This window comes from Lactuca sativa, chromosome 4, assembly GCF_002870075.4.
Source record: "Lactuca sativa cultivar Salinas chromosome 4, Lsat_Salinas_v11, whole genome shotgun sequence".
Lineage (NCBI taxonomy): Eukaryota > Viridiplantae > Streptophyta > Magnoliopsida > Asterales > Asteraceae > Lactuca > Lactuca sativa.
In genome coordinates, this window is record NC_056626.2 from 81127359 (window position 1) to 81145156 (window position 17798).

Genomic DNA, 17798 nt, shown 5'->3' on the forward strand with positions numbered 1-17798 from the left:
ATTACCCTATGTTTGGGCCCTTACTCAAGAGTGGTATCCCAATTGTTGATTGGGTGTTTGTTTATTATGATAGTTCGGGATTTTCGGTGAGTCAGCATTCGGAGGTTTCACTTCAGCTCGATATTGTGAGGCGAGTCTTCCTTACTATACTTTCAGGTCGAAGGCACCAAGTTCAACCCATTGGTTTGATAACCTGATATTGCTTTTATGTCGAGTATGATATAGATGTGCATGTTAGTTTTGATATGCTAGTCTAGTAGATCTATAGGACTACAAGTGAATTATTTGTTTATTTGTTTATGATATTATCTGTTATATGTTGACATATTGTGTGGATGGGTTAAGGTAGTATTGCTTTGTTTTGTAGCCAACAAACCCTGGAGTACGCCAAATATAAGTTGAGGGCCAGTGAGGGCATGTCAGACTTATACTGAGGACTCATGAGCATTCCAGATACGAGCTGAGGGTCGGGCATGGCATGTCAGACTCGTATTGAGGGCTTAACGGTATTCGATCTGTTTACTGATCGGGCTTGGGAGAAAGCCAAACATAATTTGTGGGGTCGTGGGGCAAGCCAGACTTATGTTGTGGGCTCAGGGGTAATCCAGTTTGTAAAGTTGTGGACCCATTACATGCTATTATTATATTTGTGTTATTTTTTATGTATTGGTATTTATGGGGACCTCACTAATCTTTGGGCTCACAATTTAGATTATGTTTTAGGTACCTCAGAAGATCGCAGGAGGACGAAGGCGTGATCGTGCACCTCCTCATGTCTTGTTTTATGATTTTTGGGATTTCTCTGTTATGAAACTTATTTTCAAAACAATTTGTGATAAATGATGGTTTTGTAATTGTTTTAAAAAGTTTAAAATTTTCAATAACTTTATGAATGTTACAATGGATGAGTTATGTGGGGCCAGCCGACTAGTTGATGGATGTTTAGCCTTTCTCTAGGAAGTAAGAATAGGATGTACGCGTATCTGAATGTGTGTTGTTAGGTTTGTTGTGATGATCTTATGGGACAAATACGGGTAGGTGTGGAAGGTTGTATGGGCCCGTACTACTGGAAGCACAGGACCCGTACGCGCAGTAGGGAGGTCACAACCCCTATGGTTTTGTTGAGGAATGGTTCCTATGGTATGATACGCACCTCATCTGATATTTTATGGTTTATTTTCAGTATGGTGGTTACGAGGCGATTTGACTCAGGGTTTGGATCAGGAGCAGGAGCGAATGGTCAGGATAGGCCAGTGTTGTCGGAGGATTAGGTTAGGGAGATGATTCATGTTGAGGTTGTGTCTATTGTCCGCGGGCAGATACCAGAGTTTTTTGTGTTTATCAAGATCGTTATGATGGAGTTCTTTGATGACTGATACACTGCACTTTCTGAGGCTGTTGATACTACAACCACCACGATTGTTGATGTTGTAGGGATTGGTGGGGGGAGAGCCTTCCAGTATCGGGACTTCGAGAATACGAAGACCCTGATGTTTGATGGGGTACAGGATTCGATCATTGCTATGAGGTGGTTGTTTGACGTTGAGGGATGTTTCTTTACTAGCTCCTGCCCAACTGACCAGAAGGTCAAGTGCGCTCTGAATCTTCTTCGGTCTGGAGCGAAGGATTGGTGGAGGTTGGTCATTGGTTCATACACTCTGGAGCAGAGAGTTGCTATATCATGGGAGCAGTTATCTGATATGTTCCGCTCGAGATACGTTCCTTTGGTTGATATATATATATATATATATATATATATATATAGAGAGAGAGAGAGAGAGAGAGCAAGAGGGAGAAAGAAGGGGGAGAGAAAGAGAGAGAGATTAGCCCAAGAGTATCTAGACCTGAGGCGGGGGACGGAGTCGGTGAAAGAGATCACTAAGATGTTCACTAAGAGAGTGTTGTTTTGCCTTGAGTTTTCTTCTTCTGAGCAAGATCAGATGACCTGGTACTTGAGTATGCTCAAGATGGGCATCTGCCAGTTTGTGTCTACACATCGCTATGGTACACTTGTTGAGTTATAGGAGGCCGCTAGGCGGTGGGAGATTGAGTCGGAGCTCCAGACGAGGGAGTAGAGGCAGGCTCTAGTGCAGTCGCAACCTGCGGCGAAGCGGTTCAAGGCCGTTGACATGAGATCTGGGAGTCAGAGGGGACATACTTGTGGAAAGTGCGGAAAGGTTCGTAAGGGTCCTTGTCGATCTACTTTTGGATGCCACAAATGTGACAAAGATGGGAACTTTGTGATGGATTGTCGCAAGTCGACCCCAGTACCGAGCACCAGGATTTGATACGATTATGATCAGGTTGGCTATGTGAAGGTTAATTGTCTATTGCTCGCCACCAAGCCAGCACAGGCCACGGCGCTAGCCACTATGAGGATCACCGATGGATGGTAGGGTAGGGCAGAGCCCCCGAGGGCTCATGGTCGTGCTTTTTAGCTCACTTCCAAGGAGGCTAAGCCAACGCTAGACGTCATTACTGGTATATTTCTATTTATTATTCTATTAGTTATATCATGGTATGCTTATGTTTATGTTTCTGATAGGGACGTTCTTAGTGAATTCTTTGCCTACACTTGTGTTATTTGACTCTGGCGTGATCGGTCCTTTGTGTCTCGATCTTTTAGTAGGGATTTTGGTATGACCCTTAGCGAGTTGGAGTGTCCGTTGCGGGTTTCTATCGTTAACGAACATGGGGGTTCTGCATCCAGAGTGTATCAAGGTTATGTATTGGAGATCTTTGGAGTGCCTTGTCCGAATGATTTGATCTCTATCCCCATGGGGGATGTATGTGTGATAGTGGGAATGGATTGACTAAGTAGGTTTGGTGTTGTGATCGATTGCGAGGGTCAACGAGTGATAGTTCAAACCCCAAGTGGGGAGAACTGGTCATCTATGAAAAGGGTATCAGGATAGGATCAGGATTTTGTTCGACGGCTAGGGGTCGGTAGTATATTCAACATGGGTGTATGTGAAACGACCCAAAAAAATACGACCCGAAAATTTTCGATTTTTATTATAACAAAACCATGAAACTGAGTATCATATGATAAAACCATACACTATGTATCTCAAACCATACCAAAATACTGTGAGAAAACTGAGTCACAACTGTATCAAAACATATCTAAGAAAACTGTATCAACTCCCAGGACAAAAAAACTGAAGCTGTGGTGTGTGCGATGCCATCATCCCGAGCTCTTCCCTTTGCTTGCGGAAGTACCTGAAACCAAAACTGAGACTGTAAACACGAAGCTTAGTGAGCTCCCCCCCCCCAAACTACCACATACCATACAATACATATAAAGCACATACTGGGCCTTGCCCACTGCATCGGACCGAAGTCCGAAACTAGCTGCATCGGACCGAAGTCCGGAACTGACTGCATCGGACCGAAGTCCGGAACTAACTGTATCGGACCGAAGTCCGGAACTGGCTGCATTAGAATGAAGTCCGGAACTGACTGCATCGGACCGAAGTCCGGAACTGACTGCATCGGACCGAAGTCCGGAACTGACTACATCAGACCCAAGTCCGGAACTGGCTGCATCGGACTGAAGTCCGGAACTGACTGATCATGGCATAGCATAACACATATCAACTAATATAAACACATATACTGCATACTGCATCGGGCCGAAGTCCGGAACATATAACACACAAACATGCTCGAATCACATAGACCTCAAGCATACTGAACTGCTGCTTCGGACTGAAGTCCGGAACTGCTACTAACTAAACGGGCCGACATTGTGGCCGTAGACCCGTTCCTATTGGAAGAAAACTCACCTCATGAACTGGCTGCTGTGTGTATGGCTCTGGAAGCTAACTGCTGCTGCTCCAGTATCTCCCCGGCTACAAATCCATAACACACTCAATCAAATGTTAATCACTGCACTGGGGTAAAATGACTCTTTTACCCTTGGTCAAAGTCAACTCTCATGGTCAAAGTCAACCTATAGTTGACCTGACTCGCCGAGTCCCTATTCTCACTTCTCAACCCTACTCGCTGCTACTCGTCGAGTATGGCATCAACTCGACGAGTTCCCTTTCGAATCTAAAACTCAGGCAATCTGCATCCGACTCGACGAGTCGTATGAACAACTCGACGAGTTGTTCTTCGAGCTAAGAAGATTGCCTTGGACTCGCCGAGTTGTATGAACAACTCGCCGAGTCCCTCCATTACTTAGTCTGACCTCCAACTCGCTGAGTCCACTCTACTACTCACTGGTCCCCACTCGGCATCACTCAAACAGGGAAAATCGGGGACTCGCGACTCGACTCGCCGAGTCGTTCTTCCAACTCGCCGAGTCGCTTGCATGCAGTCACTCTAAACTCGATTCTGCTTGAATCCAGGGTATAAAACTTATAGATATGGGCTCCCTTAACTCGATTAGCACGTAAATATTCTATCTTTACGTGCCCATATGCATCCATGAAGATAAAATGGCTCAAAAAGCATAATAAAGGCTAGATCTAGAGTTCTCATGCAAAGTATCTTCAAAAAGGCAATAGATCCGAGCTCTACAACTCCTAAATGAACAGATCTAAGGATATCTCGACCTATTAAGGCATCCATACAACTATAGGGTTTGGAAAATACCTCAAACTAGCCCTAGAAGTGTTCTAATGGAGGTTTAAAGCATAAAACAGAAGGAAATCCGAAGAATACCTCAATGAACTCTGATTTGCCCTTGGATCTTTGCTCTACACCTCTTCTCCTTGTTCCTTTCTTCTTTTTCCTCTTCAAGCCTTCAAAATCCACACAAAAACACCTAAATCACTCAAAGGATGGATTAGGGTTTTCTCACAGCTCTCTGAGGGTGAAGGAGGCGAGTTTGGGGCTCATAAGGTTGTTTAAATAGGGTGCAACCCGGGGATTTAGGGTTTCTTCCAGGCAGGCAGACTCGCCGAGTCCCGAATATGGACTCGTCGAGTCGCCGACTAACACGTGCTCGAAATCCCGTCCCTACTCGGCGAGTCGGGCTATAGACTCGCCGAGTCCCTCAAGAAAACCTCTTAAACAATATCATGGAAGCAACATACCAGAGACGGGGCGTTACAGTATGGGTTATCTTGCCTATGTGGTTCATACTCGGGTGGGGGAGTAGGTCTCGGTTTCAGATGTGCCAGTTTTCAAGGAGTTTGCTATTGTGTTTCTAGAGGAGTTATCCGGTGTGCCTCCCAAGAGGCAGGTTGATTTCAGGATTGACCTGGTGCCAGGTGCGACTCCGATTGCCAAGGCATCGTGCTGCTTGGCACCACCCGAGATGCAAGAGTTGTCCTCTCAACTTCAGGGGTTGTTAGGCAAGCAGTTCATCAGACTGAACAGTTCGCCGTGGGGAGCACCGATATTGTTCGTCAAGAAGAAGGATGGTTCACACCGGATGTGCATTGATTACTGAGAGTTGAATAAGTTGACGGTGAAGAACCTTTATCCCTTTCCGCAAATTAATGACCTCTTTGATCAGTTGTAGGGTGCTTCTTGGTTTTCAAGATCGACTTGAGGTTGGGGTATCATCAGGTGAGGGTGAGAGAGGAGGATGTGCAAAAGACCGTGTTTCAGACTCGTTATAGGAATTACGAGTTCGTGGTGATGTCATTTGGGCTCACCAATGCGCCTGTAGTGTTTATGGATTTGATGAATTGGGTATCCATGTCTATACTCGATCGATAAGTTATTGTGTTCATTGATGATATCTTGGTGTATTCCAAGACTAGAGAGCAACATGAGGAGCACCTTCGAGAGCTTTTGGGAGTGTTGATGCGAGAACGATTGTATGCCAAGTTCTTGAAGTGTGAGTTTTGGTTACGAGAGGTCCAGTTCATGGGACATATCGTTAACAAAAACGGGACTTTGGTCAATCTGACGAAGATCGAGGTTGTGATGCAGTGGGAGATTCCGAAATCTCCCTCAGAGATCAGGAGTTTCTTGGGTTTGGCAGGATATTACCGGGGATTTATCAAGACTTTCTCCAAGATTGTTGTACACCTCACTCGTCTGACGAGGAAGGGAGTAGATTTCTGATGGGGACCTGAACAGCAGACGACATTTGAGACACTGCGTTAGGGGTTATGTGAGGCCCTAGTATTGACCCTTTCGGAGGGTGTCGAGGATTGCATGGTATTTTGTGATGCATCCATCACTGGTTTGGGGGCGATTCTTATGCAAAGGGGACGAGTGATTGTGTATGCTTCTCGGCAGTTGAATCCGCATGAGGCACGATATCCTACTCATGACCTGGAGTTGGGGGTAGTGGTGTTTGCCCTCAAGATTTTGAGACATTACCTATATGAGGTCCTTTATACCATTTACACGGATCATAAGAGTTTGCGATATCTTATGGACCAACTGAACCTGAACATGAGGCAGTGCAGGTGGTTTGACGTAGTCAAGGATTATGACTGCGAGATCCTTTACCATCCGAGTAAAGCAAATGTAGTCACAGATTCTTTAAGCCACAAGTCGGCAGGATCTTCAGCTAGAGAGATGTGTATGAGGATATCCATTGATTCCTCACTTTTGGATTTGGTCAGAGGGGCACAAGCTGAAGGAGTTAGGAAGGAAAACTAGAAACAGGAGAGGATCAGGGGTGAGATCGATAGGTTTGTCACCGATAGTCAGGGATTGTTGACCCGGTGTGGTCGGGTTTAGGTTCCAGTTTCTGGTGGGATCAAACAGATGATTTTGGAGGAGGCTCATAAGTCTCGCTTTTCGATACACTTAGGAGCCACCAAGATGTATCGGGATTTGAGACTACGTTATTGGTGGTCATGTATAAAGAAGGAGATAAGATGGTATGTTGAGAGGTGCTTGACCTATAGGATAGTCAAGGCCGAGCATCAGAGACCACATGACAAGCTGCAACCCTTTGAGGTTCCCATGTGGGAGTGGGAACAGATCACCATGGTATTTAATACCAAGTTACTAAAGACTACCAAGGGATTTGATGTTATATGGGTCATCGTGGATCGATTGACCAAGAGTGCCCACTTTTTGGCCACCCGGGAGAGCTCCTCGACTGAAAAGTTGGTTTATGTATATGTTCGGCAAATTAGTGCTCGTCATGGGATTCCGATCTCCATCGTATAAGACCGAGATGTTGAGTTTGCTTCCCGATTCTGGCAGAATTTCCATGAGGAACTGGGCATGAGGCTTCATTTCATTATTGCTTATCATCCGCAAACCGATGGTCAGAGTGAGCAGACCATCCAGCCACTTGAGGATATGTTGCGGGCTTATGTCATAGATTTTGGTGGGAGTTGGGATACCTACCTACCTCTTGCGGAGTTTTCCTACAACAACAACTATCACTCCAACATTGTTGCCCCGCCTTTTGAGCTCTTGTATGATCGAAGATGTATTACCCTAATGTGTTGGGGAGAGGTTGGTCACAAAGTCATGGGAAGTGCTGAAGTAGTCCTTTAGACCATGGAGCTTATTCAGCAGATCAGGCAGAGACTGCAGACAACTCAGAGTCGACAGAAGAGTTATGCCGACCGGTGCTAATTGGAGTTGAAATTTCAGGACGGTAATATGGTACTACTGAAGGTCTCACCATGGAAGGGTGTGATACACTTCAGGAAGAGGGGAAAATTAGGGTCCCGGCATTTTGGACCGTTCCGTGTGATCGCCAGGGTAGAGTAACCTGCCGGTTAGATTTGCCGAGTAAGGCCAGTCAAATTCACAACACTTTCCATGTTTCGTAGTTACGGAAGTGTGTGTAGGACGATGAGGCTAATGCGTGCAAATAGCTACACCTAATTTTACCTACTATTATACTAGTTATTCGAACCAGGGCAGTGTTGTACCCTTTCGCAAATAGTAGAGCACAAAAGTCGGGTATTGAACACAGAGAACGAGAATAATTATTTAACCTACTTACTATTAAATTAACCTAAAATTCTAGCAAAAGTTAATTGGTTTTTATCTAATTTTGCAAGTTTAGACAAACTTAAATTCTCAACAACTATTCAATCAATTATTAAAAACATTTATGTTAGTTCGAATCCACTTTCCCTCAATGGTTTAGCTATAAATTATGACAATTCCCGTTGGTTACCAATTATAGCAATTCAAGTCCCAATTTACTAATATTTAATTAATTCATGTAGTCCTATGCATGGTCATACATAATTTAACACATAATCAATTATTAGATATGATTGGAGTTATGTAAGATTAAATTAACAAACACAATTATGATCATAATCTGAGTTCACTAGCACATCCAAATTCAATACTTTAACTACATATAAAAGATTGGTTCAATTTTAGCTCTAATAATCTACTGCTCACTAAATTACCAGGTAATCAAATTCATGTAGATTAATGGTCACTAAACTACATAGAATATGAATTTAAAGCAATCTAATATTAAATTAACCATGCTAGGTATAACAATCACACACAAGCCAAACCAACAAGAAAAGTATATATTAATATAACCAAACCATGAGTTCTAGCTTCATCTAACTAACAGAAGCAACTAGATTTAGCTACTCATAACAACAAATAAACAATCAATCTCACCTAATAAAGACATAGTAAATTGTACCAAATTAGAATAAAGTTTTTATCACTCTTCTTCTTCCTTGGTGTTATTACCAAGTTTTTGGCTTTTATTCCTCTGAAAAAGGACTTCTGGAACTTCTAATATCCAACCAACCTCCTCAAATCGTGAGGATTAAGGATATATATAATTTTCCAAATTGACTCTCCTCACGTCATGAGCAAGGTATCTCATGTCGTGAGCTCGATAGTAATCCGTATCCAGCACAAATTCTTGCTTCAGGGTGTTTATCTTCTAGAATCATCATGCTCAGGTCGTGAGCCTTCAGACCTCATGTCGTGAGAACATTTTTTTTAGCTGAAATTATCTTTTAAGCTTTTAACCCCCAAAGTTCCAATCTTTGTTGCTTCAGTCCTTATTCTTCAAGATGGCTTCTTCTGGCTGCAAAGTGTAATTTAATCTTATAAGTACCATTTATCTATGCAAAAAAACAAAATGCTAATCAAAATGTATTCAAATATTGCCTAAAAGTATGTATAAATATGGCAATATCAAAGGCCGTGGTCCTTTTGGATGATATTCAGGTCGATGAACGCCTAAATTATATTGAGAGGCTGGTAGCGATAGTGGGAAAAAAGATGAAAATCCTGCGCAACAAGGAGATACCTTTGGCAAAGGTTCAGTGGCAACAACGTAAAGGCTCCGAGTGGACTTGGGAGCCGGAGGCAGAGATGCGGGAGCATTATCCTGAGTTGTTCGCGACGGCCGACTTCGCGGACGAAGTCTAGTTCAAGTGGGGGAGAGTTGTAACATCTTAATGTTGAGGTATTTTTAATTTTAACCCTATGTATGAATACATATTGCATTTTAGTCCCCCCCTGAGTATATGAAAGAGTGCAAAATGAACCATAGTGGCATTTTGGTATTTTTAGACAATGGGGTAGTACGTTGGGCATACGTTGTGTACGCTGAGAATGAGAATGAAACATTTCCTTATAGGGGTTGTGGATACCTACTGTAACAACGCAAATTTTCAAAACAAATTTTCATTTTTAAAACATTCATTTACTCACAAAATAACATCAAAACATATTGTATCAAATGTTATTATCACAAAACATCTCCCCAAAATCCAAAACATAAACTCCACAAGTGTGTACGAATCATGCCGGCGCCTTCCCGCGTTCATCACTGGTACCTGAAACACATCACACAACAACTGTAAGCATAAATGCTTAGTGAGTTCCCCAAAATACAACATACAACACATACGCCACTCGAGGCTATAATACGACCCTCCGGTCGATGTGTCTCAGCGGGACCCTCCAGTCCCGTAGCATGTTGGACCCTCTGGTCTGGTCATAGCTCGTTGGGCCCTCCGGCCCGGTCTGTATCGTTGGACCCTTCGGTCCGGTCTATAACATCATACAACATACACATAACACATAGCACATAATCTCATACATAACACATAAGACCCTCTGGTCCACACAATCTACCACTCTAGGTAACGTATAGTGAGGAGACTCATCTCAGTGTCTCGGTAAATATCTGACTCGGTAGAAATGTGATCTAGCCTCCGCCTAATCACACAAAGTAAATACTCTCATAAATACAACTGTACTCAACCCTAAAAGTCAACAAGGTCAACGGTCAAACTTTGACCCGACTCGTCGAGTGCACTAGGGCGACTCGGCGAGTCCACATGTGTCCACTGACTCTCTTAATCCCTCTCTTGGAACGTCGAGTTCTTCCCCTGACTCGATGAGTTCCACCTGGCATGAATCGCGAGGCCACACCGAATCAACTCGCCGAGTCTCAAGAACAACTCGGCGAGTTCCACTTGAACTCAGTCCCCCTGACTCTCCCTGACTCACTGAGTTATTCCCCAACTCGACAAGTCCACTCACCGAGTGATTAACGGGCAATCTTCATACTACTCGTCGAGTCTGTTCTTCGGACTCGACGAGTTCATGCCATGCACAAACTCTATACAACTCCTGAGGTCAGATCCGTTCCATACAATCATAGATCTGGCCTCCCTAAGCATGACAATCACGTAAAGTTCGGACCTTGGCACATGTATAACATCTAAATGGTCCAAAATGGTGATTTAGCCCCAAAAATGACATCCTAAGCTCATGGCTCCCATAATAACTCATAAAGCTCCAAAGATTAAGGCCTGTGGACCTCTGTGGGTCCAGATCCAGAACACAAACTCGAGAAGGGACCAAATACTCCACTTAATTAACCTCTAAAAGGGTTAGAAAACCCTAACACTAAGAATCAACACCAAAACTGAAGAGGGTCCGAGAATAATACCTCAATACAATCTCCATGAGCTCAAAAACCACCAAAATTGCACCTCCTTCAGCCTCCTCTTGCCTTGATCACTTCCTTCTTGCAAAAACACCCACAAAAGGATCAAGAATGGCCTCTCCTTCCTCACAAATGCTCTAGATCTCTTAGGGTTTCTCTTTGGGGGTTGATGGCCACAAATGACGGCCATAAGGGCCTTTAAATAGGTCCCAAACCTTGGAAATTAGGGTTTCACTAAACAGCGTGGACTCGTCGAGTCCACCCTTGGACTCACCAAGTCCAGACACGAACCCGCATACGAAATGACGACCATACTCGGTGAGTTTAGGCTCCAACTCGCCGAGTCTCCTCATAACACCCAAAAATATAAAAGAATAAAATAATACCCGGGAATCCGGATGTTACACCTACCATGTCACAACACATTTTAAATCCTTGAGGGTAGCAAATCTCATAAGAACTATGAAGTTAAACGTGTCTGAACGAGAGCAATTCAAGGATGGGTGACCCCTTGAAAGTTTTCGTGCTGGGAGCCTAAAGTGGACAATATTATGGTATGTACTAAAGGGGATGTTATAAATGGTATCAGAGTTAGGGAACGGGTCGATGTGTTTGATAGGGATGTCGAACCCTATAATTGGGGGGGGGGGGGGGGGGATATTCATATATGAATATAAATATAAGTGTATTCATATATGAGTCCACCACCAACCATTGCCACCTTCGCCAACAACTGCTGCCACCATATATTCATATATGAATAATCATTTCATTTATACTTATTCATATATGAATACAATTATTCATATATATATATATATATATATATATATATATATATATATATATATATATACACACACACACACACACACATACACATATATACATACAAACACACAAACACACAAACACACGTATTTAAATATGAATATGATCTGCTCCGTCGCCCAGTACACTGGAGCGCTTAAGCGACAAATTCGAAATGATTACCAAGATTCATCCCTCATTTCGATCTTTTTTTCCTCAATTGAACTCTCTCTCTCTCTCTCTCTCTCTATATATATATATATATATATATATATATATATATATATATATATATATATATATATATATATATATATATATATACTACCTCCGTTCCAAAATTATAGTCCATATTTTCTTTTTGGTTTGTCCTAAAATAATAATTCATTTATAAAAATAAATTACATTTTTATCAAAATACCTCTTATTATTATTTAATCAGTTAAACATTTAATGAAACATTAAATGCAAAGAAAAGACAAAACTGTCATTTTATTATATATAAAATTAGTGGTAATTAATGTTTTCTTAATCTGTGTATTTTTTATCGTTGGACAATAATTTTGGAACGCAAGTAGATATATATAATTTTGTTTCCTCATGAATGGTACCGGACATCCACATGTGTATATAATATATTCATTAAATTGAGTAGGCTAGGTACATACTCATATTCCCTTCCATGAGCATTAAATCGCGTGTCTAGTTTATTTGGATAAATGAATAAGGATACATGATTATACATTTTGATTATATGTTTGGGAGCAAAACAAATAAGCAAATACATCATTTTAACATGGTTTAATCTTGAATAATGAAAAGCTGTATGTATCACAGTCTTATACCACTATGTATATATAGCTTTAAATTTAGTATATATTAGTTTAGTCCTTGATCATGTAGTCAATGGTAGGTTGAAGAGATTCGAAAACAATTTTATACATCTCTTGCGTTGGGTGTATCGAGTCCCAAAAAACATACTTAGACGCATCTGGGCATATGTTTGACTTAGGATTGCATAGGAATGTCGTTTCTAATAAGCCAGTCCCACAACATCCAAGCTGAACTTCTTTGAACCCTGAAAACACACACACACATGATAAGGAAGATGATTTATTATATAGAACAAAGAAGCTTGATTATCTCGATAAAAGGAAATGAACTTACCATATTTATGACCTGCAACTACGTCATATAAGGGTGAATAAGTATCAAAATAGGTGATTCGACCACCTTGGTGCGCATTGTTGAATTGCATGATGTTTAGTCCTGATTGGAGCATGGAATTGTAAGTCCTGCCCACTGATGAGAAGTAATCAATACAACCACGATCCAAAACTGCATCTTCAGAGAAAAGAGTGATGACAATTGGCAAGCAACCCATTGGAGGCAATCCAGCAACTCCAATTTTGCGAGCTCCTTCATCCAACAACCCCTAATCGGATAACAAATTATAAGAGAAAAAAGTTTGTAATCTTTTTAATAAGGTTCCTTTTTTATGATTTTTCTTATTAAGATAGACCTTACTATATAGCTTTAAATTGATATAATTTTTTTTGAACGGTTAAACTGATATAATTTAATAGTGTTAATTAATGTACGTAGTCTTGTCACTCTACGTTGTGGTATTTCTTTTGAGTGAAAACCCAGTACAATATGATGATTAGTCGAGTCTTTTAAATAAGAAATGAACATATATATATCCTTGATCTAGGTTTTAGGTAGGAATTATTTATTTATTTATTACGTTTGGTGATAGAGCCCTTGATTTCTTGAATGTTAATCATTAATTATGGGACCATATGTTTATTCTTACCTGTTTATAGTTAATTATGGTTTATTATGGTAGTTGGTCTTGTTCAATATAGAGAATAATCGATCTTTTACTATATTTGTCCTAACTAGACAAATTTTGGGGTGTGTTTGGCAAAAGTAGTTGTTAATTGGAAGAGATTAGCAGTTAGCTGGCAGCGGGAAGCTGTAAATTTTATTTGTTATATAAGTGTTTGGCAAAAATAGCTAGTAGCTTGTGAAATATATAAAATTACATGAAAGGACAATTGATTAACAATAAATAAATATATAAATATATTTTTAAGGGTAATTATGGTATTTAATTTCAAAAATTCAGTAGCGTTTTGTTAAACGCTATATGAAGTAGCTTTTAGATTTAACGTTTTGTTTAAACTAAAAGCTAAATGCTCATACAACAAACGAAACTTTTTATTTAAACTAGAGTGTTTTGTCAAAAGCTAAAAGCTAGAAGCTTCTAAACGCTTCCAAAAACTCAGTGTCAACGCTTGATGTTTTTAATTTCTTATCAAATGTGTAACATCAGCGTTATTTTGTAAGCAAAATACTTAATTTCTAAGGAGAATATTTTAACATCAACGATCAACTTAATAAGAAATAAAACGTAAAAGGTCATGTAATAATCTTTGGCTCTCATATAAAACCCATAAGAAATAACCTTTGGCCGATTTATGTATTTCTTTTAGCATTATCTTTTTTGGCTAATATATATAAAAAAAATAATAATAAAATAAATTAAAAAAAAAACAAAAAATACACCGAGCGGAATTAAATCGGAAAGAACTCTAAGATAGCATTAGGTTTCAAAAAATTTTTCAGAAGAAATTAGAATATATTAAACAATTGTACTTTGGAATTGTAATTGAATTTCATATTGTTTGGAGCTGTAATTTAGAATTGTAATTGAATTTCATATTACGTGGTTAGTAGAAAATGTAATTGCAATAATGTAAAATGAAATAATTGTTATTTTTTTTTAATTTTAATTTATTTTTTAATTTTTATGCAAAGATATATTATATAAATTATAAACATAGTAAATGATGGTGATAGGTAGTGTGGATGGGTGATGGTGGTGGTTGTGACGGTGGGTGAGGTGGTGGTGGTGATAATGGTGATGGTTGTGGGTGGTGCTGATGATGACGGTGGTGGTGGTAGGTGAGGTGGTGAGTAGACATTTTATTTCCAGACACGAATATACGAATCTGTGAGAAACAGAACACGACAAAAATACATCTTGAAAATTGAGATAAAACTTATTTCCTATTGTGTAATTGTATCGTGTCAAATTCGTGGCTGACACGTTTTCATGACAGGAATACACGAATTGTCAGGTGTAGATGAGGGGGTGATGATGGTGGTGGTGGAAGATTTTTATATGTAGTGTTAAAAATATAATATTTTTATGTTTGAATTTTTCTTTTTAAATTACATTTTAATTCCATCTCGAATGAATTTCCGTCCGTCGAGATGGACTCATTTAACTATTTAAGAATCCAATTATTTGTTTGGAATCAAATATAGGAATTCTAATTCCCTCCTATTCAAATGACTACAACCACCAAATCGTACCTAAGTAATTTGATTACCTTGCCTTATATTTACCAAACCCATTTTAATGATCATTTGATATATAATTAAACACATGTCTCAAAACAATGTTACTTTGAAGGATTAAAGCCCTGAAAAACAAACATATAATTAAATGTTGGGTTGCAAGGTAGTTGGATCACTTTGAAGGACTAAAACCCTGAAAGGCCCCATAGCTAGGCTGATCAATCGTATTTGATGCACCCCTAAAACTCTAGGACCACATATATAATTAATCATATCATATCATGCATGCACACCTTCCATCCAACACATGTAGTAAAACATATTTTATATTATCACTTTTATTATTATGATTCAGTGATGGTTTTTAATTATATATGTTGATAATTCTTCTTCTTTTTAATGTTTGACTATTCTATAAAACCACATGCAACTCCATAATTATATATAGCATTGTGAATAATAATATAGCAAACCTGCACGAATTCCAAGTGTTTGTTGAGGAGGAAGTCCATGTAACCGGGGAGAGTGTATTCATGTCTTCTAACCGGAAGTGTGAAATAATTCACAACAAAATCGTTTGTACCCGCGCTCACAATATACAAAGCGTTGTTTACAATTTCTTTTGCTCTCAATACCCCAAGCTTTGCAGTCAATCGTACTTTATACTCTCTAAAATATTCTAATTGCACATGCATGGGGATCACGTTCTGAAAATTCAAATTCACAATCAAAATATAACACATAGTTGCATATATATCAAAAATTATTTCCATATGCACAATATATTAGGATAAATTAATTCCTTCATTATTTTCTTTGTAATAATTTTGTAAATTTTAGGAAATTTACGAATGATAAATACCATACTTTTTGTAAAATTAAAATCTTATATTCAACATAAAAACTTTTTTTTTTTTCTATTTTATCGTATGTTTGGCAAAACAAGGGTAATCTGGATTTGACTGGCTTTTGGTCCTTTTTACGTATTTTTGGCAACACCAATTCATGTGTAAGTTTGGTTAATTGGACTGGATTAATTTGGATTATAAGTTTTTTTTATTAAAAATAAAAAATTTAACCTTGTATTTTCAAATGAAACTTTATAACAATTCGAGTTTTATTAAAAACAAGTTCATAAAAACTCTAAATGCACATTTTTCTTAACAGTTTTAATATCCGTTTTCTCCCAAACATAAGCTTTATCATTAAATTATGTATAAAAATGAATATCATTTACAATAGAAATGTACCTTTTTTTACTGTTATTTCAAATAAGTGAAAGAATTTTTACGTTGGCATCATGATTTTGTGTGTACGTGTGTGTGTGTGTGTGTGTGTGTGTGTGTGTGTGTGTGTGTGTGTGTGTGTGTGTGTGTGTGTGTGTGTGTGTGTGTGTGTGAGAGAGAGAGAGAGAGAGAGAGAGAGAGAGAGAGAGAGAGAGAGAGAGAGAGAGAGAGAGAGAGAGAGAGAGACGCTTATCGTTGGTGTAAGAGGGTCAAATCCGGATGCAGCAGAAGCAAAACTAACTCCAGTCATCAGATCATGAATGGTAAGTGAAGGATCCAGATAAGGAGGCACATTATCTTTTACACCAAGATACCTACCTACACATTATCCAAACGCCACAACTAATTAACATATATCTTTTCTATGCAACCAAATCCCATATCATAAAACTTAATTCCATAGCTAGATTCACGTATGAATACAAAGAAAGACAGTAAAGAAATGAAAATTACCAATAAGGTCACTAGTTAGCAATCCATTGGTAAACCTCCCTGTTGCTTTTTGGTTTGCAAAATCTCTCCCATAAGGTGGGAAATTGCCCTTGAAAGGGGTCAGAATGTAGTTGTTGTTTCCAGGATCAGAAGTGGAGTCTCCGAACACCAAAATAGCAGAAACCTTGTGGTCTTGAGTAGACGTTTTCACGGTAAGATCTTGTGGTTTAGCATTGGATACAAGGATCAAAAGAATTTGGACTAAGAAAACTAGTGTAATCTTTAAAGAAAAAGTTAAGGCCGGAGAAAACGTCATTTTTTTGGAGAGGGATTCAAGGAGAGTAGATATGACTTCAAATCATAGACGTTGAGATGGTTACCTTGACATGCTTTCTTAAAATACTCTTCCAAGTATGGTTGGTTTGACTTCCCGTACGTAGTTGAAAAGACATAACCATATGTGTATATATGCGACAATATATATTTGACGGTATAAGGCTATACATATATGTATAACAATGTTGCAACGTGATCCAACAAAAAGTGTCTAAAGTGTAAATGATTTTGTCTTATATGAAAACAGTAATGGACATTTTCTGATAAATCATAATCACTTTCTACATTAAAAAAAAAAAAAAAAAAAAAAGATCGGGCCTTGATTATAAATTTACGTTTTTTTTTTTTTTTTTTTTTTTTTTTTTTAATATTCATTTTCTAGATACTAGATCATTGATGTTTTTATATTAATAAATCACATATCACCAATCAATCATACATGCAAGCATTTATTATCATCTTTAAGTTGATATAGTTGGAAACCAAACTTTGCTAGCTGTCGATTATTTTCCCACTTTAAAACCAAAAAATTGGTGAATTAATAAAGAATTGTGGGTTCCTTTTTGTAAATCGGATTGTTCAAAATATAAACCAATATTCTAGAACGAACACACACACATATATATATATATATATATATATATATATAATTGGTTTCGATGAGTACCTTGTTGGATTAGGTGTTTATACCAATTACTAAATTAATATGTACTTGAATTAAAAGGAAAATCTTT

General features: G+C 38.9%; 1 protein-coding gene across 1 annotated transcript; it reads right to left on the minus strand.

Moving 5' to 3' along the window:
• Positions 1-12319: 12319 nt before the first annotated feature.
• Positions 12320-17209, minus strand: LOC111884320 (GDSL esterase/lipase At5g45960). Its single transcript, XM_023880632.3, has 5 exons — positions 16750-17209; positions 16484-16614; positions 15484-15717; positions 12809-13076; positions 12320-12719 (listed from the first exon to the last, which is right to left on the minus strand). Exons 1-5 carry the CDS (start codon positions 17042-17044, stop codon positions 12526-12528), a joined length of 1122 nt encoding a protein of 373 aa, XP_023736400.1. The 5' UTR covers positions 17045-17209; the 3' UTR covers positions 12320-12525.
• Between the last annotated feature and the right edge of the window lie 589 nt (positions 17210-17798).

Coding starts and splice junctions, on each gene's coding strand:
- LOC111884320 (XM_023880632.3), bottom strand. CDS start 17,044: ATGACGTTTTCTCCGGCCTTAACTTTTTCTTTAAAGATTACACTAGTT. Junction 13,077..15,483: donor AACACTTGGAATTCGTGCAG/GTTTGCTATATT, acceptor TTATCCGATTAG/GGGTTGTTGGATGAAGGAGC. Junction 12,720..12,808: donor AGTTGCAGGTCATAAATATG/GTAAGTTCATTT, acceptor GTGTGTTTTCAG/GGTTCAAAGAAGTTCAGCTT.